This window comes from Garra rufa, chromosome 2 (assembly GCF_049309525.1).
Source record: "Garra rufa chromosome 2, GarRuf1.0, whole genome shotgun sequence".
Taxonomy (NCBI): domain Eukaryota; kingdom Metazoa; phylum Chordata; class Actinopteri; order Cypriniformes; family Cyprinidae; genus Garra; species Garra rufa.
The window spans coordinates 31,574,788-31,601,563 of NC_133362.1; the positions used below are offsets into that span (position 1 = coordinate 31,574,788).

At 36.9% G+C, this 26,776-nt stretch overlaps 2 protein-coding genes across 3 annotated transcripts; one reads left to right on the top strand and one right to left on the bottom strand.

The window, feature by feature from the left end:
* metap1 (methionyl aminopeptidase 1) lies at positions 1-19,767 on the top strand. Of its 2 annotated transcripts, XM_073834113.1 has the most exons (12): positions 1-516; positions 2,889-2,940; positions 3,055-3,164; positions 3,292-3,352; positions 8,797-8,820; positions 11,008-11,099; positions 12,932-13,015; positions 14,357-14,495; positions 15,253-15,384; positions 15,538-15,681; positions 15,810-15,875; positions 18,727-19,767. In XM_073834113.1, the coding sequence occupies exons 1-12, from the start codon at positions 403-405 to the stop codon at positions 18,891-18,893; spliced, it is 1,185 nt and encodes a 394-aa protein (XP_073690214.1). In that variant the 5' UTR covers positions 1-402; the 3' UTR covers positions 18,894-19,767. The 2 variants fall into 2 exon arrangements, with proteins under 2 accessions (XP_073690214.1, XP_073690215.1); XM_073834114.1 differs by lacking the exon at positions 8,797-8,820 and having other exon boundaries at positions 21-516.
* adh8b (alcohol dehydrogenase 8b) lies at positions 19,746-24,858 on the bottom strand. Its single transcript, XM_073834115.1, has 9 exons — positions 24,711-24,858; positions 23,926-24,027; positions 23,697-23,838; positions 23,477-23,564; positions 23,179-23,398; positions 20,649-20,909; positions 20,410-20,539; positions 20,203-20,341; positions 19,746-20,129 (listed from the first exon to the last, which is right to left on the bottom strand). The coding sequence occupies exons 1-9, from the start codon at positions 24,726-24,728 to the stop codon at positions 20,099-20,101; spliced, it is 1,131 nt and encodes a 376-aa protein (XP_073690216.1). The 5' UTR covers positions 24,729-24,858; the 3' UTR covers positions 19,746-20,098.
* Between the last annotated feature and the right edge of the window lie 1,918 nt (positions 24,859-26,776).

Here is a 26,776-nt window from a genome sequence, read left to right on the forward strand (position 1 = left end):
CTCTTGCTATGGGCTGCGGGAAATAAAAAAAACCCGGAGTGGAACCAGAACGCTTTCAGCGGGGTTTAAGAACTCGTTTTGCCGCTCCGCTCCACTTTATAAACAGTATTCCAATCCGGTTTTCGGCTCGCGTTGCTTGGAAACTATTTAGATGCTTTGGCTTCTTGTGGAAGTGTTTTCGTTTGCCGAGAATAAATACTCCTACTAACTTTTCAGTTTTATCTGTTCAACAGCTGTGACTACAATAGGATCAAATAAAAAGTGAACAGATAAATAAACACTCCATCTTACAAAGATTCACAAGGTGGTGTTGGAGTCCCTCCCTCTGATCTCAGATGACTGCAGCAGTAGACACTAGACAGCAACGCGCTCGCTCTCTCTCTGACCGACAGCAGCAGAAGCATGGCGGCGGTGGAGACACGGGAGTGCGAGACGGAAGGCTGCTGCAGCGAAGCTAAGCTCCAGTGTCCCACCTGCATCAAACTCGGAATTCAAGGCTCATACTTTTGCTCTCAGGTGAAGCTCTGATACTTTGCTTTAAGAAACAAGCGAAGCTCATAGGTTTTGTCGCTCATGTCACGCTGCCGGCCTACGAGACTGAGCTCAGCATTAACGTTAGCTAGCTAGCTGTCTCACATCGCAAACAGGCACTTTAAACCTTACTCTGAGCTTTGACGCTTGCATCAAAGTTTTGTGAATGTTGATTTTCTGCTTGACAGATTTGTCCGAGATGTTGAACCCTAAACACGGAGTGAAAATATAATTTTCGAGCGGTTTCTTTGCTCAGCGTGCTTTAAATGACTTCAGCTCAACGTGGCTCGCATGTTGCTCAGGTGTCAAATCAATACATAAACGCTTTAGTTATTTTGTTTACAATTTCTAAAGTTACAGATCAAAAGGATGCATGAATCTGTGCAACCTGTAAGGAAATATAGATCTAACCTTACTACTTTTCATTCTGATTTTGCTGGGCACTCCTAGCCTAGGCTGTGTCCCAAATCCTAGTGAGCTGCCTATCTAGATAGTACTTGCATGTCCATGATGGTCAAAAATGCTGCTAGGTTGGCAGCTCAGAGGGCTTTGAGACAATCCTAGGAGTGCCCATTCGTGACATTTTGAGACACCTCCTTGGACTCTAGCACCTGTTGCAGGGCAGATCTGCTGTCCTGTTTGCTGAGTTGAGGGGCTGGTATGATGACAGGGTGCTGCCAAGCCCAATATATCAATTCAGTCTGATTCAAACCTTCCCCCTTATTAGATGAGCTGTTGTAACTCCCCTTCTTTAAATTCTAAGCTTTTATGGATTTCTCTCCTCTGTGGAACAGTCTTGGGATTTTTTTTAATACTGTGATCAATTGTGTTTGAAAATATCTTTTACTTTTTTATTTTTGAGCAAACTGTCCCGTGTGATACTATTAAATGATGCAGAGGTTTGTGTTTGTATTATATAGGAAATTTTCATCGTCTTTTCTTTCTAATTGTGCCAAAGTATACGCTTCAATTATGTTTATGTACTTTCTATTTAAATAGGAAGTTGTAGCAGGACAAATCAAAAGGTTCCTTCTTTTTTTGTAAAATAGCCAAATTATTTTACATCATGTTTGTAAACCTTGATTTGTTGCTTATAGATTTTTTGTGTTTGCTGTAGGATCGTCATTATAAAATATTTTATCAGTTTATCAGATTGTTAAATTTTAATGAATTAAAAATGAGGTATTAAGTTTTAATTTTAATTCAGTGCTAAAATATACACTATGTTCAAAGGTTTGGGGTTGGTAAGAGTTGTAAATGTTTTTGAAGCCCACTCTTATGCCCACCCAGACTGAATTTATTTGATCAAAAATACAATCAACACATTAATGTAATGAGGTATTATTTTAACTAAAAATAATCTTTTAATAGTTTTTCAATTTAATTTATTCCTGTGATGCAAAGCTACATTTTTAGTCTTTAGTGTTACATGATGCTTCAGAAATCATTCTGATTTCTGCTCAAAAAAAATATTTTTTATTGTTATTGTTAAAAATGATTGTGGTGCTTAATATTTTTGTGTGAATTTGTCAGGTTTCTTTGATGAATATAAAGTTCAAAAGAACAGCACTTATTTGAAATATAACTTTTTTGTAATGTTATTAATGTAATTACTGCCTCTTGATTAATTAAATGCATCCTTGTTGTATCAAAGTAAAATTGAATGTTTTTAAATCGTTTGAATGTTTAGAAATCATTCTAATATACTGATATTATCAGTGTTTGAAACAGTTGTGCTGCCTATTTTTCGCAATCTGTGATACTTTTTCAGGATTCTTTGATAAATAAAACATTAAAAAGAACAGCATTTATTTAAAATAGAAATAATATACACTACCATTCAAAGTTTGGGGTCAGTAAATTTTTCTTTCTTTCTTTCTTTCTTTCTTTCTTTCTTTCATCTTTATTAACACTTTTATTTATTTATTTATTTATTTTTTTTTACTTCTTATTCATCAGAAAATCCTAAAAAAAGTATCACAGGTTCCAAAATATTTGGCTGCATAACTGTTGTCAGCATTGATAATAAATCAGCATTTTAGAATGATTTCTGAAGGATTGTGTAACACTGACGACTGGAGTAATGGATGATCAAAATTTAGATTTGCATCACAGAAATAAATTATATTTTAAAGTATATTCAAATAGAAAACTGTTATTTTTAATGGCAGTAATATTTCATATTTTTTCTGTATTAAATAGAATTTTACAAAACATTAAAAATCTTACTAATCCCAAACTTTTTAGCAGCATTGTATAACATATGAATGCCCTAAAGCTAACAAACATTACGTTTCATGGGCTGTTTAAGAAGTGAAGTTGTTTGAGTAATAACGTGAGTTTTTGTATGTTTTCAGGAATGTTTCAAAGGCAGCTGGGCTACCCACAAACTGCTCCACAAAAAAGCAAGTATGTGTGTTTTATTCACTCACAGTGATTCAGTTCAGCATTTGCTTTTCGTATGTGCTATACAAATCATGTCTTGCATAATGACATCGTTAATATCCGGCTTTTTATTTGCAGAGGAGGACAAAATAAAAGATGAGGGAAAGAACTGTGTGGAGAAAGAAATCAACACAGACCCATGGCCCGGGTACAGATACACTGGTAAACTGCGACCCCACTATCCATTGGTAAGGATACAACACACCAGGAATGGACATGAGAATTGACAGCATGACACATAAACATTATCATAAAACATAACTAATTTATGCATTCGAGCATTTAGTTGAATCTGTTGTTCTTGGTTGTTTTCAGACTCCCATGCGGCTTGTTCCTAGCAACATCCAGAGACCAGACTATGCAGATCATCCTTTGGGTAAGACTGCAAATCCCTTCACACATAAATTAGACCTGATACTGTAAATTATGCACTGCAAAACTCAGATCAGCCACTCTCATCTGGACTAGCTTTCCTGCTTCATGCCCTTTATCTGAGGCATTTCACTTTTCTAACAGACTGCCCAGTTTGTCATTACGCTTGTGTGTGAAGTTTAAACATTTGACCCTTTAAACGAGCCACTGACACACAAGCTTTTAAACTAATGGCCTCCATCTCATCAGCTGAAGTGCCATTCGATTTTTAAATGGAGGAGTGTTTGCTGAAGTAGTGCATGTCTGACCAGATTAACCACAGTTTAATGTAAATATGCATCAAGATGTGCACGAATAACCTCTGTTTACAGGAAACTCTAACTTTGTTTTTTGTTTGGTATCTCGTTGGTGAATCTGTATCATCATTATTATTTGGATTTTTAGTGCTCTTTGAATCATTTGCGATTAGGAAAGGAGGCCAAAATGCTTAATGGTGTGTTTCCTTTTAGGTGATTTAATTTAATTTAATTTTATTAGTTTGTTAGTCCGTGAAGCATCATGACTAAAAGTTTTCATATGGTGCTCCATATGTGGCCCTAGAAAGTATTTGGACACATAACCCAATCCTACTTAGGGCCCTATGATTTCCATGATGCGGAAATTGGGACAGAATTGCAGAATCCAGTCGTGAAAATGAAATTGACTTTATAACGCGCAATGTTACGGAACTTGGCAAATTTTAAATAAGTCAAAAGTGCGCTTAGATCAAAACACGTTATGGACTGGTGTCTGTGTTTATTAAGCCACAACATACTTTTTAAATGTGAATTCTGCATGTTCTGCGTGTCTCTGTGTGAATGAATGGTGCAGAGGTTGTTTACTACACGCATATTGAAGCGTGCATGACCCTTGTGGTGTTTTCAGCCTCCGCTGCCACAATATATAAGTACATGAACACATAAACATAATCTCTAAATTGGTCTCACTTTATGAACATCTTACATTTTTTGTGAGAAAACCCCGAACTACTATCATATCATATACAAAAAAATAAAGGTCTTCACAACAAACCCGTCAAAATAATAGTTTGCCTAAACTATTACAGAAATATATTAATGTAATGATAGTACCACCTACTACTAATCAAATTATTAAACCATTCTTTTTAAAGAGAAAAAATACCTGACAAATGTAAATACACAACACAGTATTTCTGAAAAAATATAAAATAAAATCATAATAATGAATTTTTCAGAAAATGAAAAACCATTAAAATGCAATCCAGAAAATGAATGGAAAACAAAGAATTTGGTAAAAATAAAACTAACCCTCCTGTTACCCTAAAATCCGCTAACACCTTTTTCCCATTGGGGTCAATTTGACCCCAAATTTAAAACCTCTAGAATATGATATTTTTTTGCTAAAAGGTTAGTGTCAGGTAATTGATGTCTTTGTTGACTACTTAACAACACTCTGAAACACACCCCCACTTTCACTGTCAAACACCTGTGACAAAATCTCACTGACAGAAAACCTTTGCGTAGAGGCCATTTTCGATTGAGAGAACAATTCAATTGACAGTGGTTCTCGCAATACTACAGGTATGGTTGTGTTAGTTTTTTTTTTAATTTTTATTATACTTAACATATAAAATTATAGTGCATATTATAAAATCATAGCATGTTATAGTGACCTCAATATCACCCAAAACAAATGTGTGTAAATTTTTTATATTTCTTATGTTTTATACAGCTAAAACAACCTGGGGTCAGATTGACCCCAAAGAACACCGATGTGACAAAATGTGTACAGGGCATTGAACAAATAATATCATGCTACTTTTATGTTTACCAAGTTTTCCCCATTAAATTAGGAAAAGTCATTCAATCTGAAGCAAAAAAAAAAAGTCAATTATATATGTACATACGTTAAACATTGAATGGGGTCAAATTGACCCCAAGGATAACAGGAGGGCTAAATATAAAACTTTTTTGCTGCAAAATTGTGTAAGTGATTAGAGTTACTTTGATATGCTTTTTGATTAATACAGTTTAAACAGGTTTAAATATAGTCCTATTTGATTAGGACTAGTTTTACTTGAGTTTTGGTTATTTGTTTGTGAAAAGGGTAAAAAAATGTAAAAATATAATTAACACGTGATGCAAGTGGCAACCACCCGCTCTCTCTATTGAAACCAACACGGAAGTGGCTTAAACTGCAATTCATGGACTGGCCGCTAGAGACTGGCTGCAAAAGGGAGTCAGTCCCATTGACTCCCCATGTTAAAATGCCCAACTTTACAGCAGAAAAAAAACATGTTTACAGCCTGGTTCAAAAAGTGGTTTTAGACTATATAACTAATTTCGCACTTCATGTCAACTGTGAGGGGAGTGAATTTTTTTATAACTCATCTGTTTAAGTTATATTAAGCCGTAAAGTTCTGCATAATTAAGGGCGTGGCCACTTGAGTGACAGGGGGATTGCCACTGCTGTCACCACTGGTGCGCTAAATGGGCGTGGTTTCAGCAACCAGCTCCACCCACGCCCCGCCTCTTAGCCCATTTTCGATTATCCGAGAGTGACGCTCAATGACGCGATTCCAAGATGGCGACGGCGAATCCCGCCCACTATAGGCTTCAAAATCGCTCTTCAGAAATCTACGGCTGACGTCACGGACACTACGTCAACATTTTTTTAGTGTCTATGCTGTGATGCAATGCTGAATTACTCCAGTCTTCAGTGTCAAATGTTATGAATGTCTTTACTGTAATTTTACATCAACTTAATGGCTGAATAAATATTTTTATTTTTAAATATCTTACCACCACTTAGTGTATAAATGCCATATGTTTTTCTTTTTTCAAAGAAAGACAGATTATCACTATACATTACCACTATAGACACTAAATTATCTTTCTTCACTTACAAAGAAATCCATATAGTGGACTTCAATGGTGGCCAACAGGATGAATGTCCAAATTGCAGTTTCAATGCAGCTTCAAAGGGCTCTACACAATCCAAGCTGAAGAATAAGGGTCTTATCTAGCGGAACCATTGGTCATTTCCTTAAATAAAATACAAATGTATATTAGGGCTGCACGATATTGGGAAAATATGCGATATTGTTGTTGAATATTGCGATAACGATATTTCTTGCGATATTTATTTTTTAAATTATTATTATTATTTTTATTATTATTGTCTATTTTTAATAATTTATATATGTAATGATCAAATAAACAGGTAAAAGATATTCTTCTGTCATCCGAATTAAATCTAACTTAATAGAAAATGAGTACATCAACAAGATGTTTATTTTCTTTATTATAGGTAGAGCCATTAAAATTGGAGATAACCACTGCATTTTTAAAGAATCTACAGTATAAATAACAAAAAATAAACAACCCATTTATTGTCATTTAGACCAGTGGTTCCCAATTCCAGTCCTGGGGACCCCCTGCTCTGCACATTTTGCATGTCTCCCTTTTTTAACACACCTGACAGAGATCATCAGCTTGTTAAGGGAGAGAGCCATGAACTGAACTAATGATCTGATGATCTCAATCAGGTGTGTTAAAAAAGGGAGACATGCAAAATGTGCAGAGCAGGGGGTCCCCAGGACTGGAATTGGGAACCACTGATTTAGACAATAAATGCAGCCATAATCAAAGTAGGCTACTGTTTCAAGGTAAGGTAAGGTAAACATTATTGTCCCTCGCAGGGAAATTTGTCTTGGGCCCATCAACCATGCTGCAATCAATTGACAGAGAAATAAAGCACACCAATAACAATACAAATAACACAACAATGAATAGATAAATACATAACCCCAATAAAAATAAAGAAATAAATATATCAAAATAAAATTTTACAGCTCCATACTACAATTATTTAACCACTTTATAGACACAGTGATGAATGAATTTTTAAATCTATTCATTCTACAATAAGGAACTCTAAACCTCCTCCCAGAAGGCAACAACTCATAGTCTGTGTACAAAATGTGTGTTGAATCACAAACAATCTTATTAGCTTGTCTTAGAGTAGCCTTTTCATTGTCTGCAGTGATGTCTGTTCTTTAACAATATTCAAAGTGCAAATAGAGACCGAATTTTTGAAGCATGATACAGTTATAGACAACTACAAAACTTAATATATAGCCCACATATTAATAACAGCCTAAATATGTTATATAGCCTAATTTGCGCGCATTGTGGGTTCGCTCTCTAAACACGGGGTATTAAAATTGTATTTGAATGCGCGTGCGCGTCTTTCTTTTGGTTTCGTTTTAACGACCGCGCGAAACTCTCAGCAGTGCATAGCGTCCATTCTACAATACAATAGATTACTTTAACAAAACCTTGTTTTGAAAGTGGCAGGACACAAACGGGTTTTTGAAAAAAGCGTGTCCCTACAGTGGAAATGATGCCTGAAGCTGAGTTATCATTTGATTTGAATGTGTGCCGCGTTGTACAGTAGCCTATATTAAGACTGAGGCGGCAGAATTGTATTTGACAGAATGTGCGCGCTCTAACACGAAATATAGATTGACCTTTTAACTGCCCACAGTAAAACATCGTCATATCACACACACCTAATAGCAATGCAGTTTGTGAAGATCCGGGACAGAGGATAGTTGAGAGAAAAGTTCAGCGGGGCGCAGTGTCAGTGACAGGGAGTGATTGACGGCTAATATCTCAAAAGTTAATTAAAGGGAATAATATAAAGATTACGTTTAAATGGTTATGTAATGTTGAAGAGAAAGGCGAACCTGTCACACTGCAGCTCACAGCAGTCTGTGCAGTAGTTAGCCTAGTGAAAGTTTTGTAAAGAAATGAAACCAATTAAATGCCATTTATCGCAACTCTCTGCGATACCAATATCGCGTACACTGTTATCGCGATAACGATAATTCTTCGATATATCGTGCAGCCCTAATGTATATACTGTATAACCACAAATTTTAATTCTGGAAGTGAACTTTTCCTTCAAGTGTGACTTAAGTGTCCAAGTACTTTTTTTCTTATAGTGTAAAAGCACCCTTTTATGAATCACTGTTTTGTGAATAAATGCTCGTTTGTCCTTCATTAACGGATGCCGCAGAGTCTTCCCGTAAGTAACCATTATGGTGCTGATTACTAGGTATTAGTCTCCTGTAGTTACAGCCTTTCATTCCTCTGTTATTAGCTTATCCTTAAATCTCCATCCCCTGGCTTTCAAACTCTAGAATAGTGATGTATTGAAAAAGCCTAAATGTCTTCAAAAGCATCCAGTGGATAGGTCAGGAGTGTGTGCGTATCTTTTATGTACATTCAGTAGAAGTTCTTTGTGAGAGCGTGTGTGTGATGGTCCTGAATTCACCTTATACACGTTACCATTTACCTCCGTATTTGTTTGGGGGTGGGCTGCTGCAGTGTGTGTCTGAAGCTCTTCTCTTGCTCTCTGCAGCTGCAGAGGTTGGGTTGTTGGCAGGTACGAAGTCCCGCCGCTTCCCATGTGTGTCCGGCCGGTGATGTCCTCTTGTTTTAACAGTATTACAGGGAGCGGTTTGCTCCGCAGTGGGTGTGTGAGTGTATTTCTGTGAGAGTGTGTCTGTGTAGTAGCATGGCTCTTGTCTATTTCTGCATGGCTGATGTCATTAATCAGCTGAGGCTAGAGTTGGGCGATATGACCGTAGTTGTATTTGTACACTACCAGTCAAAATTTTGTGGTTTCTTAATGTTTTTTACAGAAGTCATCTGCTCACCAATCCTGCATTTATTTGATCCCAAGTACAGCAAAACAGTAAAATTCTGAAATATTTTTACTGTTAAAAACAGCTGTTTTCTGTTTGAAAATGTTTTAAAATGTAATTTATTCCTGTGATTTTAATACTCAATTTTTAGCATCATTAATCCAGTCACATTATATTTAAGAAATCATTTTTATATTCTGATTTGCAGCTCAAAAAAAAAAACATTTTTATTATGTTGAAAACAGCTGAGTAGATTTTTTTTCTTCAGTTTTTTGATGAATAGAAAGTTCACAGAAACAGCATTTATCTAAAATATATTTTTTGTAACATTCGAAATTACTTTGTCATCACACTTGATCTTTCTATTCATCAAAGAATCATAAATAAAATGTACTGTTTTAAATATTAATAATGATAAAAACATTCTTGAACGGCAAAACGGCATATTAGAATAATTTCTGTGACACTGGCGTAATGATGCTAAAGGTTTAGCTTTGATCACAGGGATAAATTGCATTTAAAATCTATTAAAATAGAAAACCGTTATTTTACAATATTACTGCTTTTGCTGTATTTTGGATCAAATAAATGCAGGCTTGGTGAGCTGAAGAGAAATTTAAAAAAAAATCATACTGACCAAAAACTTTTGACTGGTAGTATATCTATAGTTATTTTTGTTGGAAATCCAACGAAGAATGGTTAAATGTTTTAACTTTGGTTTGTGTTATTTCCCTTAATACTTTTTTGCACATTTTGTCTTTTTGCATTACTCTGTATTCCTATGCTGCTTACTTGTAAATAAAGCACCATCGCGGTGCAAAAGGTACACTACCAGTCAAAAGTTTGGAATAATTTAGATATTTTGTTGTTTTTGAATGCTTACCATGGCTTTTTTAAATACAGTGAAAACAACAGTGTTATAAAATATCATTACAATTTAAAGAACTGTTTCCTATTTTTATTTATTTTAAAATGTAATTTATTCTGGTGATGGCAAAGCTAAATTCTTCAGCAGCAGCTATTTTCTTCAGTGTCACATGATCCTTCAGAAATCACTCTAATATGCCGATTTGGTGTTCGATTTATTATTATTATTATTATTATCAATGTAAACAGTTGCTGCTCTTTATTTAATGGAAATTGTGATAAATTGTTTCAGGGCTTATCTGATGAATACAAGGTTCAAGAGAACAGCATGAAAAAAATAGAAACCTTTTGTAAGAATATAAATACCTTTATGATCTCTTTTGATCAAATTAATACATCCTTGCTGAATAAAAGTATTACTTTTGTTAAACCACATATTTTCAGTGGTAGTGCATGATGGGTTCCACAAAAATATTAAGTAGCCAATGTTTTCAACATTGATAATAATAAGAAATGTTTCTTGATCAGAAATTAAAATTATTTCTCAAGGATCATGTGATACTGAAGCACTGGAGTAATGATGCTGAAAATTTTGCTTTGCAATCAAATGAATCTATTACCTTTTTACAATATTTTACAAAAGACAATGATTGTCTTATGATGAGCATAAGAGTCTTGTTTCAACAACATCAAAAAATCTCAATTATTTCAAACCTTTGATTGGTAGGCTATGTAAAAATCTCTATCTTCTCTGCCACACGATATATAGTCATTTTGCCCAGCCCTAGCAGGAACTGTCCGTGATTACGTCATTGCCAAACTGTCATGTCCCAGACCTCACTGGATCAGCGACGGTGTGCGTGTGTTTTTATCTGTAAGAAGTGGTTGTGTTGTCTTCATTAGCTGACTGGAGACCGTGCTGTTGAGATTCTGTTGTGTTGAAGGTCAGTAGGCAGAGCTAGTCCATCTATTTGAGTGATAGTGAGATGCTTTTGTGGGTAGATGGGTATCTGTGTATTTTACTACTCCCCAATTCACCATTTCATCACTGCTTGCAGGAATGTCAGAGTCAGAGCAGACCATGAAAGGGACCTCTCAGATTAAGATCCTCAATGCTGAAGAGATTGAGGGCATGAGAGTTGTCTGCAAGGTAAACCAACATCATAACGTCACACATGATCACATTTGTATGTGAAATGTAACAGGTGAAGTTTTGGGTGTTCTTGCGAAAGCCGTTGTCTCCCTCTATTTGAAGACTGGTTGTTCTGCCACCAATTTCAAATTGTATTAGCCACTTGAAGGCATAGATCAACCAAAAATAAAAATTCTGTCATTAAAGGAGTAATTCACTTTCAGAACAACAATTTACAGATAATTTACTCACCCCCTTGTCATCCAAGATGTTTGTCTTTTTTTCTTCAGTCGTCAAGAAATTATGTTTTTTGAGATAAACATTTCTGGAAATTTCTCCATATAATGGACTTAAATGGTACCCCGATTTTTGAATCTTCAAAATGCTGTTTAAATGCAGCTTCAAATGGCTGTAAACGATCCCAGCCGACAGAAGAAGGATCTTGTCTACCGAAACGTTCGGTCATTTTCTTAGAGAAATATATTTTTATATACCTTTTAAGCACTGAAACTCGTCTAGCACTGGGGCTAATGCGCGTTCGCGTCTATACGTTCTACGTAATCACGTCGAAAGTATGCGAAACTGCAGACCCAGTGTTTACAAAGCCGACTTGAGAAGAGAGAAGTGCAACGCAATCAAATACTCTTTAGCAACAAAGTACAACATAAAGTACAACGATGTCGGATGACTTTGAAGCTGGAGGAGCACATGAGATGGAGTTTTTCACCGTTTCCTACCTTTTTGAGCCGGAATACACAGACGATGAACTCTGTCAGAGAGAGAAAATTGCGACAGCCGCGGCGGCGACACAAGCCTCGAGACCACGTTCAAACGAGACGAGATGGTGGTGCAAGTGTGGAAAATGCCAGCCATTTCCAACGGAGCAGGAATCTCAGTGCTGTCACGACTGGACCACATCTGTTCCACTGTTACAAACAATCGGCGAGTCAGGTGATGGGACTGCTTCAAGCATTTGCTGCGCTGCAGAGCACGGTGGACGCAGTACGTAAAGTCGGGAACGCGCACTACAAGCCCTAGTGCTGGACGAGTTTCAGTGCTTAAAAGGTATGTAAAAAATATATTTTTCTAAGAAAATGACCGAACGTTTCGGTAGACAAGACCCTTCTTCGTCGGCTGGGATTGTTTACAGCCATTTGAAGCTGCATTTAAACTGCATTTAAACAGCATTTTGAAGATTCAAAAATCGGGGCACCATTTAAGTCCATTATATGGAGAAATTTCCAGAAATGTTTATCTCAAAAAACATAAATTCTTGACGACTGAAGAAAAAAAGACATAAATATCTTGGATGACAGGGGGGTGAGTAAATTATCTGTAAATTGTTGTTCTGAAAGTGGACTACTCCTTTAATTACTCATCCTCATGTCGTTCCAAACACCAAGACCTTTGTTCATCTTCGGAAGACAAATTAAGATTTTATTTTTTTATTAAATCCAAGACTCTCCATATACAGCAAGGGTACTATTTTTGTTTTCTTTGCATGCAAAAAGTATTCTCGTAGCTTCGTAAAATGATAGTTCAACCTCAGATGTCACATGGACTATTTTAACAATGTCCTTACTATGTTTCTGTGCCTTGGTCAGAATTAATTTGTGTTCTGAAGATGAACAAAGGTCTTATGGGTTTGGAACGACATGAAGGTGAGTAATTTATGACAGAATTTTCATTTTTTGGTGAACTATCCCTTTAAGTGTTAGGTGTAAGAGAACCCCAGAAAAACACTTGGTTACACAAGATAAATTCACAGATTTTCTGCAAATATAAAATTGCCTAGTGGGATGGCAGCCTGGTTTGAATTGTTAAATAAAGACTATGTTTGTTTCCTTCAGCTGGCTCGAGAAGTCCTTGACATTGCTGCCATGATGGTAAAACCTGGAGTGACGACAGAGGAGATCGACCATGCGGTGCATTTGGTAAAATTTCACAGCTTTTTCTCTTTTCTAATATACATATTACAAAGTCCTGATCAGTGCAGAATGTTTAAGTACAGGTTAAGGGAAATGTGAAATTGCTCATATATATGACTTTTTATTTGCTATAAATTAGTGGTTCTCAATCTTTTTGACTCCAGGTATATTTTGTCCAAAAGGCCTTCCTTTAGGCTGTACATCTGGTACTTTTGTTGTAATAAAAATGAAAAAATTTGTTGCCAGTTTAATATTGTACATTTTTGTTTTAGCTTTTTAATTAAGATTATGGTAATATAACTCAATTTAAATCATTTTAAGTCATTTTGGGGTCTTCTTGGTCGTTTGCTGAGGCCTCCAATCCAGGCCTTTAATCGGATACATATCTGATGTCTGGACATTTGACTTGGGTCTAAACACACACATCCAATTCCCCTCAACACTCCAATGTGAGGGCGACACATTTGCACATAAAGATAGCGTTTTCATGCTGGTGTGCTGTATGTGTTGCATCTTATTGAGTTTATATAAGTAAGAAAATGCACATTCAGGAGCTGGTTTCAAAACCTTCCCCTGTGAATTGTAAAAATAGGACAGCTTCGCAACTAAAAGCGTTATTGTCTCAGCAATTAGATGATAACAGTTTTTGTAAATAAACCAGCAAGCTTCACCTATTTGCAAGCTTCACACTCGCTCGTACAATCTCTCTCTCGTTAATTTATTTGAAATAATTTAAATAAATATCTTGAGCTACTTTATTTCACTAAATAATTATTCCTCTAATGAGCTGTAGATAAAATAACAAATGGAAACTTTCGCTATTTTCCAGTCTTTATCCGTTCAAATTTTGTGCTGCAAAACATCCATGGAATCTGTTGTCCATGATGAGAAATAATAATGGCCACGCAATGTGAATTACAAAAATAATTTTAATAGCACGGCAATTCAAAACCCAGAGGGTCTACCATGTGCTTAGTAAAGCGATCACAGTCATTTTGGGTGTGAAATATTGTAAACCATAATATCGAATACCAGTCGTGTCTAAAGTGAATGTAGATCGGATGGGATATGGTCAAAAGATCTGATCTGTGCATTAAGTCTTGCAGTGTAAATGCAGCCATAGTGGCTTCTGGTTGAGAGCCACTGCTGCAAATGTCATGGTTCATGCTGAAAAACTGTTTGAAAGTTTTACTTCTGGAAAAAATGCATTACAATTTGACAGTTTGACAACTATTTTTGACAGTATGCATACTAAACACATTTTTATTGTCATTTGAGTAGGACAGCTTGTATGAATGCTGAATAGAATGGAAATGGAAAATTATTTCTCCATATTTGTTGGTTAAGGCATGTACAGCGAGGACCTGCTACCCATCACCTCTAAACTACTACAACTTTCCCAAGTCCTGCTGTACCTCTGTCAATGAAGTCATCTGTCATGGAATACCTGACCGCCGTCCCCTGCAGGATGGGGACATACTGAACAGTATGTATCAGCGTACATGTGATCATATAGTATATGAATGCATCTTCCTCGCTTTGATTTATGGAAGATTAGATTTTTGCACTCAGTAGGGCTTTTTTAAAGGGATTTATTCACCCTCCCTCTAAACTGACATTATATTTCTTATTTCATATTTCAGTTAGTCCAGATGTCAGATAGACATTAACTGGACATTTGAGAATTGTGTGTGACTGATTTTTCCACATGTTCACATTTCTGTGAAGACATTGGCTTGTTTTTGCTGATCTCTGTCCAGACTGATGATTTTCCCTTCTGCTCAGTCTTAAGTCGCATTGTCAAAGTGCTGTTATTATAGATAACAACCAGTGACATGTAGATTTTCCTCTTTATTCCTAGCTACATGTTTTGTCATTGGTCGACTTAAATAAAATATCATAGGCTACGGTACAGAGAACTGCTTCTATTTACATTTAATGCCAGATTTATACTAAACAGACCTTACGCTGAAGGCAAGATACAGAGCCAGATGGAATCTGCAGGCTTTTTTTTTTTTTTTTTGCTTCTTTGCGAAAGTGTGAAAGTCTGTTAAATGGGTTTCTGTTAAATGAAGAGTACTTTGCTTAAAATAGTAGCTGAAAGCATAATCATATCATTGTGTTGATTTGTGTAGCTTGTGAGTTCTTTGTGACATGCAGAAAAAAAATCCTCAGACTTGAGGTAAAATGCACTAAATGATACATATTTACTTGGCTAATCATATATTACTTTCTCCTTGCAGTCGACATAACAGTTTACCACAATGGTTACCATGGAGATCTAAATGAAACCTTTTTTGTGGGTGAAGTGGATGAGGGAGCCAAGAGATTGGTTCAGACCACTTATGAATGTCTTATGCAAGCCATCGACTCTGGTGAGTATGGATGTTAAAATTTTATGTGTGCTAGATGATGTAATGTACAGTATGTTTGTCTGATGTGATGTACACTAATGACCTTTAGAGGGCAGAATTGCACAGTGGGATTTCTGTGTGATCTAAAGAAGATTGTTTCTGTCTCATGTCTAGTGAAGCCTGGTATCCGCTATCGTGAGCTAGGAAACATCATCCAGAAACACGCACAGGCAAGCGGTTTCTCTGTGGTTCGGAGCTACTGTGGCCATGGCATTCACAAACTGTTCCACACGGCACCAAATGTACCGCACTATGCCAGTGAGTATGATCTTGTCAAAAAAGACACATTCTGAATGATACAAGCTTTGCACACTGTGATGTAATTGAACCTGCAGAGATTGCAAACACATGAAGCTTGTCCTGTGCTGTTTTATGTAATTCTACAGAGAATAAAGCAGTAGGAGTGATGAAACCTGGTCATGTGTTTACTATTGAGCCCATGATCTGCGAAGGTAAGAGACAAATCACAACATTTTCTTAAATCTTAAATGTGCACTTGAGTAAGGGTCTGTAAGGTTTTTTTTATTTTGTAAGAAATTAATACTTCTAGACAGCAAGAATTTGTTCTTCCAGAATACTATGTTGCCCAAGATGTTAATTTCTTTCTTTAGGCAAAAAAAATTAAGGTTTTTGAGGAAAACATTCCAGAATTTTTCTCCATATAGTGGACTTCAATGGGGATCAACAAGTTAAAGGTCTAAATTGCCGTTTCAATGCAGCTTCAAAGGGCTCTACACGATCCCAGCTGAGGAATGAGGGTTTTGTCTAGCAAAACGATCTGTCCTTTTCTTTAAAAAAAAAAAGTATATTCTTTTTAACCACAAATGCTTGTCTTGCACTAGCTATGCAATGCCTGTCTATGACTTCACACTTGAAATAATCACGTTGGAAAGGTCATGCATGGTAAGTTCCTGGTACTCTTCTCATCTCAAAACTTCATCTCATTTTCTCCTCCCAACTTCAAAATGAGTGTTGGACTATCTTTCAATGTTCACTTTGTAAACACTGGGTAGGTACTTCTGCCTACGTCATGCATGACCTTTTTCAACATGACAATGTAATTCACGAAGTCGAGGTAGTGCAAGATTAGCATTTGTGGTTAAAAATCATGTAAAGTAACTTTTTAACATTTATTTGTTTATTTTTTTTTACATTTTCAATTGTTTCGTTAGATAAGACCCTTACTCTGGCATCGAGCAATGATGCACGTTACTGCATTACGTAAGCAGTTCTGGGAACCAATCAAATCGGTGTATCTGATGTAGACGGGCCAGAGGCGAGCTAAGCTGATGACGACAGCGCTGCGACGTCCGGAATCATTTAGTAAACATTGAAAGATGGCTACAGATGAACACCAGTAGTTTGAAACGGCTTTGGCCGCTACAATGAACGAGTTAGACTTGGCTTTTCATATAAAAGAGGAATAGAAAACAGTGCTCGAATCGTTCCTTTGCAAGATGGACATTTTTGCTGTTTTGCCAACTGGATACAGCAAGAGTTTAATCTATCAGTTAGCTCCGCTGGTAGCTAAGCGTATGGGGCTTAGTGAAAACCCACTGGTGGTTGTAGTCTCGCCATTGATCGCCCTTATGGAGGACCAGGTGAAAGAGGCGAGGAAATACGGTCTTTCGGCTCTGCAACTTGGCGACCACGAAAAGGAACAGATCCGAAGCGGGCAATGCAAGATAGCATTCGGCAGTCCCGAGTCCTGGCTGTTAAAAAAGAACTGGCGAGAAATGTTATTGAACAAGGTCTACCGGGACAACCTGATCGGGATTGTGGTGGATGAGGTCCATCTCATTTACAAATGGTACTTACTGTAACGAAAAACTGAATTATTCAATAGTAATACAGTAGCCTAACTTGAACAGGACGATATGTCTCGCTGCTGAATGAAACGCTAGCGTCCATCAACATATTAGTTGATAGTTAATGAATAGTTTGATTGGACCTAATTGTTTTATGAGGTTGATTCGGCTGTCGTAATTAATAGTTATTAATCTTGTCACGTTGTTTATGTTATAACATTGAAATCCACTCTTATATGTTCACCAGGGGAAAGACTGATAAAGGAGAGAAAGTCCTCTTGTCAACCTCTCTAGGTTCCATCGCTCTGGATACGTCACACCGTGTATTGTCGTGGCGTTATCCAATTGCGTGCAGTGAGCGTTTCAAATGCATGTTTGGTGCCGCCTCTCGAGTTAGACCCTTTTCATTGCTCGATGCCAGACCCTTAATCTTAATAGATTAGGGTCTGGATTTTTTCCAGACTAGACCACTTTAAGACTCTTTTCATACATTTTAAGACTCAATTGCCACTTCAAGTTTTAACTGGTTACATAGACAACACTTTATCTTACATTTACTATATATTGATTGTAAGATTGCACAACTAAACAGCCTTAATTTGTGATAACTCCTTATCAATGCAAAATAATTCAGAAGGGTGGGAATGAAGCAAGAGGTTTAATTGTGACTAAAAAGTGACTAACCCAATAAAAGGTTAATTAGAAAGAGAAACCTAAAACAAGAATTAGACCAATAAACGAAACAATTGACAAAACTTAGTGAAGAGGAAAAATTGTCATGGATAAATTTATAAATTTATTTTCAAGATCTGAGGTAATCTGTTGTTGCTTTCAATATGGCTATAAATGTCACACAAAATATTCAAACTCATATTAGACACTTTTAACATTTGAATAAAGTGTATAATCCGTACTTGAGATCATAACTGTCGTAGTTTGTGTTGTTGTTCCAGCCGTGACCTATAGAAACTAATTCTAACATTGAAATTTTGTGTCCCCGTTGCAGCTATTTAAGACAAATACTCTTTTTAACGTGTGTCCCAGCATCGTGTAGTAGGACACAGTGTTATATAGTAAGATGTGCTCCCTTTACAGAGTGTGCGTGATCGCGCAATTGAAAGTGAAAGTGAACAGCAAGTGCTTATTCAAAGGAGATTTAAAGAAATTGTAAGTAACTGTTGCTGTCATGACAGATCTATTGCAGAACCAGCTGCTAACAGAATAATCTGGCTGTGGGCACAGTTTTGCTGGAGGGCCAGTTTTGGCTTGCGAGCTGCCCTTGCCAACCACTTGTCTTTTGAAGGTGCATTGAAACTGCAATTTGGACCTTCAACCTGCTGATCCCCATTAAAGTCTACTATATTGAGAAAAATCCTGGAATGTTTTCCTTAAAAACCCTAATTGCTTTTCGACTGAAGAAAAAGTCAAATTTGAGATTTGATGTGATTTAAATATTGCAATCAATTGATTATTTAAGAATCTTTGCTCTGTGCAGGTGGCTGGCAGGATGAGACGTGGCCAGATGGTTGGACTGCAGTCACTCGTGACGGTAAACGCTCAGCCCAGTTTGAGCACACGCTCCTTGTGACGGAGACAGGCTGTGAAATCCTCACACGTCGCCTCGAGGATAATGGCCGTGCTCACTTCCTGTCACAAATGTAGGATGGAAGGGTCATATTAGCTCTATTCTGCAGTGGGGGATACAACAGCTCCGCCCCATATCACCAATCACACAGTGGTTCTCTGTTGGGCAGGAGATGATTGGCCACGTGGCCGTGACAGTGGTTTTGGACAGGAGATGGAGATTTGTTAACTTCTGAATGTGTCATCAGACAGTCACATTAATCAGCTTGGATCTGAATAAATTCAAAGGCCCTGGCCTTTAAATTGGTTTCAGTGCTGCCACACTCTGTCTACATGGCAGATGTATCTGTGTGAGTGGTTTTGCGTGTTCGCACCTGTGTGTTTGAAAGAGAATGCGTCAGCTGTGTGAGGTTTGCTGTCTAGGTCTGCTTCAGTGAGTTTGTATGCCTGGCTCGTTGCAATGTACCACGTTTGTTTTGTAAGCCATTGTTGGAGTTCGAGATGCAACGAGTGTACGTGATAAAACACTGGAGTCTCTCCAAATCTTATCAAATCATGATTGATATATATATAAAAAGAAACTCTTTACAGCTGAAAGAGTGCCTCGTAACGTTATTGAACATTGTACAAATATTTTTCATGAACTTCTACCAGCGTTCATAAGGTCCAATTAAATCGATCTTGTTTGAGTGACTGTCTTTGAACACCTAGAGGAAACATTAGGTTAACTACAATTTAACTGTTTTGCCTGTTCGATGGCCTTTCTGAAATGTCCTTTCACTGCAGTCATCCTTAGTCAATGAAAAGATGATTTTTGTTTGTCTTTGGTTGTTTAATGCCACTTAAAGAGCATTGCGAAAATCTGAACAGCAGTTGCAGGCCTCTTTGTCTGACGCATCTCATGAAATCAGTTTCAGTATTCAAGCTGAATTAAAGTATATTTTCTCCTTTATTTTGTTTTAGAAGCTTTTTTAAGCATACAACAAATGCCAAACATTAGAAAATCACCAAAAAGGTATGAAATTTCAACAATGGCTTAAAAAAAAAATCATCATTCCAGAAGATTCATCTGTATTAAATTATTGTTGCTTTTTGGTGCAACAATTTAATTTTTAGCCAGGCAGAGGATTTATTCTATTACTTCAGTTCCTCTCTACAATTTTCAGAAATAGTTACAGTACTTCAAACTTGTATTGAGTTTGTCTGCCGTAAGTCTGAGCCGTATGTTCCCATCTGATTGTCTCAAACTGTGGTGTATAAATTGAGTGGAGATGACTTGATTCTCATTTAGAGATATTCAGGATGCATCGAATGCTGTAAGGTAGGAAACAAAGTTAAAACCTTTTCTTATAGGATTAACCTGATACAAAAAAAGTGAGATATCTACCATTGTCCAGTTTTCATGAGGTTGACTGCATCGTTGACCTGCTCCAGATCCATTTTGTGGGTTATAAACTCGTCAAGCTTTATTTTGCCTGACATGTAGTCATCAACCAGTTTGGGAAGAGAGTCCTTAAGCTTAAAACCTTTTTCACATAAACAGAAATGAATACATGCATGTACTGTCAAAGCCATTAACCAACAGCTGGTTTACCTCCTAATAGCGTTCCCTTCCAGGTTTTCCCAGATATGAGTTGAATTGGCCGTGCTGAGAAGTCAACATCAGTATAGCCAACCAAAACACTCACACCCCAACCTTTTATACAGGACTCCAAAGCAGTTCTCTTGAGATCAAAAACATTAAATTCAAATGCAGATAGATTGCAAGTGCTGAAAGCTTTTAAACGAGTAAGTAAATACATGCACTTTTTACATGTGTCAGTCGAGGCTTACCGATACTTCAGTGTTGCCCACACACTCCAGTGAGAAATCCACTCCTCCATTGGTCATTTCTGCCAGTACTTCAGAGATGGGTTTATCATATGCCTTTGGATTCAGAAAATCAGTGGCACCAAAGACCTTCGCCTTCTCGAATTTCTGCTCATTAATATCCACGGCAAAGATGCGAGAGGCTCCGGCGTTTTTGCAGCCCATGACTGCAGCCAGACCTACTGCACCCAGTCCAAACACTGCACACACTGAGCCTGGTGTAACCTTCACACAAACACAAATGTAAAACACTTTAACATTCATCTTACTGTTCAAGCCAAAACTATTTGAAGACTTGAAGTGCAAACCCAAAATATTAAAAACTGTATTCATTTCCTTGAATAAGTAGCATCTGCATTTTTTTTTCCATGTCTTTTTCTCCTTAAAATTTCGTACCGGTAACATTTATACTATTTAAAATTAATACTATTTAAACCTATAACATTTTGCAAAACATTTGCCTATTTTATCTCACGATTCTCTGCAAATGCAAATATCTCCTAGTTTGGACTTTATAACTCAATTTAACTCAACAATAGCAAGTTTGTCAAATCTGAGAGGGAAAAAACAGGAAGTGTTGCCTTTGGAATTTTGAGCTGAGGGGAAAAGAGAGAATGATGATTGATATTTCTTAGCAGAATTGTGGGAAAAAAAGTCAGAATTTTGAAATATAAACTCAAACTGACCTTTTTATTCATATATTGCAAAGTTTCCATAGTTCTGTCATCACTGTTTGCAAACACAGAATCGGTCTGTACTGTGCATAGTATGCAAACTTTCTGTATACATAGAATACCCAGATGACCTCCTATATTTGCCAGAATCTGCTAAACATAACTAAGTACACTGAAATCACTACTGAAGCGGTGTTTGGAATCCCATACTATCATACTATATTGCTGTATACAATGTGTATGCTGTGATATATGTGTGTATACATTATTTATTGCTTATTGTATACTGTTTCACACACTATTCTTAAAGGGGTCATCAGATGCAAAACTAACTTTTACATGTTGTTTGAACATTAATGTGTGTTGGTAGTTTGTGTACACAACCACCCTACAAAGATAAAAATCCACCCATTTTTTTTCATCTTTAAAAGTAATATCCCCTTTTTAAAATCAGGTCACTCTCAGCTTCTTGTCGTTGTGACGAAACACAGTTGACTGACATGAGCGTCTTACCTTAGAGCCGCCCTCACCGAGCTGAAACAGTCCGAACACAATTACCATTGTATCGACTCAGGCGCAGAGGAAGACTCTAATTGAGCGATTTGAAGTGTTCTGTTGTTAAATGTAATAATGAACATAGCAGTAGTCATTTACTATTGACATCTGAGCCGTTTAAGAGGCAGAGGGCAACTTTACTTTCGTTTTTAAAAGGAAAGCGCCGATCCCGATCTATATATACATCTATGTTCGTGTGAATCATTTGTGATGCAGCTTCACCCACAGCAGAAATGAGTATAAGGGTTTGTTTTTTTATATATATATCTTTGCAAATTTCCTTTCTTAATAGTGTGCTTGTTGGCAAGTTTCGCCAATAAAAGAGGCTAAAGTAAACATTACAGCTGGTAATCCCTCAGCAGAGAGGGGCGGGGAAAGCAGAGCTCATTTGCATTTAAAGGGCCCATGCGATAAAATAAGCTGATATTTTGCAGAGCTGATTCTGACAAGGTAAAGGGGCGTTTTTTTACACTACTATTGAGAATTTTTAACCAAAGTACAGTACAGACCAAAAGTTTGGACACACCTTCTCGTTCAGGTGTTCAAACTTTTGGTCTGTACTGTAGATATGAATTCAACTGAAAAAACTTGTGAAAAAATATCTTTCAGGTGGTCAAATAGCAAATAGTGGAGCTCTGCAGCCACCTACTGGTAAAAGTTATTTATTTTTTTTATTTTAAAACTGGATTTTCCAAAAGATGGGCAAAAATCTTACACTAAACCATGTGAAATTATCCATGTTATCCCCATGAATTAAAGTTAGAAATGTGGGTCTTTTATAAAGTGAATTTTACATAAAAAAGCAGTTTTTGTATAAAACACATTTAAAAAAAAATATTTAGTTATTAATTTATATATATAAAAATATCACTAGCCCACTGAAAACTGCACAAATGTAGAGTAAAAACTTTAATAAACAGAAAAATATACAGTACAGACCAAAAGTTTGGACACACCTTCTCGTTCATTTGAATGAGAAGGTGTGTCCAAACTTTTGGTCTGTACTGTATATAAGAGACTTTTCATTAAGACCCTAGAGAATCAAATGAACTTGGGTATCTGATGACCCCTTTAAAATATAGTAAGCAGTATACACTGTGTTCTGGGCAGTAAGTTAGTGTGCAAATATGAACACAGCAACTGATTCATTAATTAACAAACACATCACTAATGTTTCTCAGACACTTCTTTGGACCTATTTTACATTAACAAAGCAAAAATATTCAAAGTTAGTGTCTTAATGCTTCTTGAGCATCTATACGCACCTTAGCCGTGTTGATAGCAGCTCCATAACCGGTAGAGATGCCGCAGCCGAGCATACACACGCGGTCAAGAGGCGCATCGTCGCGAATCTTTACCACATAAATCTGGTTGATGACAATGTACTCGGAGAAGGTGCCGGTGTTTGTGAACTGCAGGATGGGCTGACCACGACAAGTGAAACGTGTTGTGGGATACGACATCAAATCAACATGAAAATTCACCCTGGAAAAAAACAACAACTTTGTAAGCTTTTTTGTAAGCAATATGTAAAAAGCTGATTGTGTTGTTTGTTTCTCTCACCAGTTGCGCTCACACAGGTTTGTTTTTGGACTCTTGCAGAACCTGCATTCTCTACACTGAGAGGCTGAGACTGGAATGACCGTATCACCTGTTCACCACAACACAATAAAAATAATAAGTCATGCAGGTTTGGAATAAACATGGGGGTGAATGATGAACTTTTTATTTCTTGCTCAACTATGCTTTTCAAAATAAAAATTGAGACATTTTAGTTTGTGACCTGGTTTGAACTCAGTGACTCCAGGTCCCACACTTTCCACCACACCAGCGCCCTCATGTCCCAGGATGGTGGGATAACCCTGCTTGTCCTTTCTTTCAAACAGGTGAAAAATCTCGGTGCGACACAGACTTGAAGCAACAATCTATGTGAGGGGGGAAATCTGTTTACCATACTGTACTGCATGCTTTAACAACTGAGTGTGTGACAACTTTCATGGTACATTTCCCACCTTAATTCGTACTTCTCCTTCCTGAGGTGGGCCGACTTCTATTTCCTCTATTACCAGAGGTGCATTGGGCTCCCAGGCAACAGCAGCTCGACATTTAATCACCTTTAGCACACATGAACTTTGTTCATTATGTTTTATAGACATTTAATGGCTGACTACAGTATAGATGAATGATTGTTGCATGATATCTGCTCTTTAACCATAGTTGGAGGTTGTCCAAAATTTGTTTTTAGAGCCACAACTATCTGTAATAGATCACTAAAGATAAAAATTAACTCAGTGAAACTTCATATATAGCATTAGTTTAATGGAAAACTGGTAGAATTACTAAAAAAAGAGCCTCAAAAATGTTAGTTGTTTAAAAACACTTTTCACACTTTTGCATGTGGCGTCCAAACATATTATTTAGTCTTTTAATAAACAGTCAGTCTTAAAATATAGCATTATATTTGGCAAAGTACAGTTGTGAATGGCAATAATAACATATACACAAGTGTGCATTACAAGACACTGATCTGGGTTTTTTCATCACTTTAACCAGTGTTTGCTTATGATCGTTATGCTGGCTATAGTTCAAAACATCCATAACAGTATGAGTCTTATTAATTTTGCATATAGTTGACCAGATGGAAATAACATGAACTTAACGGTAGATGCCTTTGCACTGCAAACTGTTTCCTTATGTGATCAATAGGTTAATTTAAACGAAGTAATATGGGATTGGAGTCGTATTAAAAATGCATTAACTGCTCTGCAGCACAAATGGAAATAGAAAGTTTACAAACCTTCCCCGCAGTGGCCATTTCCCAACCCAGTCGTATTGCTGACGAATGCAAAGAAACGCAGAGATTCTCTGGCGCACGTTTTTATACTTAAGTTTTTTTTTCTATAAATGAAGCAATCTCTCTCTCTCTCTCTCTCTCTCTCTCTCTCTCTCCTTCTCTCTCTCTCAATTCAATTCAGAAAGCTTTATTGGCATGACAAAAAAGTACATTTTGTATTGCCAAAGCATCACAACAACACAGAAAATGATTTAGAACATTTAGTACACAAAATTATAATAATAGTTCAATTAAATAAAAAAGATAGTATTATATATATTATCTTGGCTAGTTTTTGCAAAAATAATAATACAGATAACATAAAGCAATAATAATAGTGTAAACAAAGATTAATAAATAAAATAAGAAGGATTATATTGCAGAAATCATATATATAAAAAATGGCAAATAAAAATAAATTGGCTAATTGGTTGATGTAGATGTTGAAGAGGGTGGGGCTTAAACTGCATCCCTATCTCACTCCGCGCCCCTTGGGGAAAAATTCGGTTCTTTGGTTTCCAATTTTTACAGCGCATTGGCTGGCTGTGTACATCGATTTGATCAAATCATAGAATTTCCCCCCTACTCCACTGTCGATAAGCTTTAGGTATAATCCTTCATGCCAGATTGAATCAAATGCTTTTTTGAAATCAATGAAACAAGCAAAAATTTGTTCTTTGTTTTGATGTACATATTTGTCAATTAGTGTTTGTAATGTAAAGATGTGATCGGATGTGCGACATTTTGGAAGAAAGCCAATTTGGGATTTACTCAAGGCATTGTGCTTCATAAGGAAGTGTAAAAGTCTGGCATTTAAGATGCTGCAGAGAACCTTCCCCAGGTTACTGTTCACACAGATGCCTTGGTAATTGTTGGGGTCTAGTTTGTCTCCGCTCTTGTGGATGGGGCTGATGAGGCCCTTGTTCCAGATCTCAGGGAAGAACCCTACACACAGAACATCATTGAACAGTTTGAGCATGGCCAGTCTGAAGCTTTGGTCTGTGTGTTTCAGCATCTCGTTCAGGATGCTGTCTACACCACAGGCTTTCTTGGACTCAAGGACTCCTAATTTTTCTTCCAATTCGGTCATTGTTATGGGGAAATCTAAAGGGTTTTGATTTGCTTTAATTGATCTTTCCAAATTGTCTAGTTTATTAATTATTTCATTTTGATTATAATTTAGAATTTCTGTTGGGCTGTATAATTCTTGGAAGTGGTTCTTCCACTTCTCCCCGTCTTGGATTGCCAGAACTTCTTGATTTGGTTTATATAACAATTTCCATTTATCCCAAAATTTGTGTGAGTTTATAGATTTTTCAATTTCTTCAAACTGGTTTTGCAAAAACTGTGCTTTTTTCCGCCGGAGTGTGGCTTTGTATTGTTTTAGTGCCTCACAATAGAGAAGGCGGAGGTCCGGATTATCTGGTTGTCTGTGTTTTTGATTTGATAAATTTCTGAGGTTTTTTCTCAGAGCCTTACAGTCCAAATCAAACCATTTGTTAGTATCTAAATATTTTTTCTTCTTTGGTTTAACAATTGCCAAATTACTTTTTTGTGCTGTTTTGTAGAATATGTTGTTTAGGTCTTGTACTTCCTGATTGATGCCGAATTGGTTTTTAGGGTAATTCCCAGAAATACAATCCCTCATACATTCATTCCAAATACAGGAAGTATTTGGAATGAATGAGGGATTGTATTTCTGGGGATTCGACAGCAGTGCTGTAATTACTGGCACTGGTTTCTGTCCATTTGAAAGACATTATTTTGCTCATTTGATATGGGGTCCTAATTGGTTTGGGTGATGTTTCAGATTGCTTTATATAGAGGATGATTTGGCTGTGGTCTGAGAAAGGTTTCAGGGGTTTGACTGTGAATGCTCTCAGAGAGGAAAGGTCGAGATCTGTGATGGTATAGTCTACAGTGCTGTTCCCCAGAGCTGAGCTGTAGGTGTATCGGCCGAGCGAGTCTCCTCGCAGTCTCCCGTTGACGATGTACAGAGCCAGTCCTCGGCAGAGCTGCAGCAGCTGCCG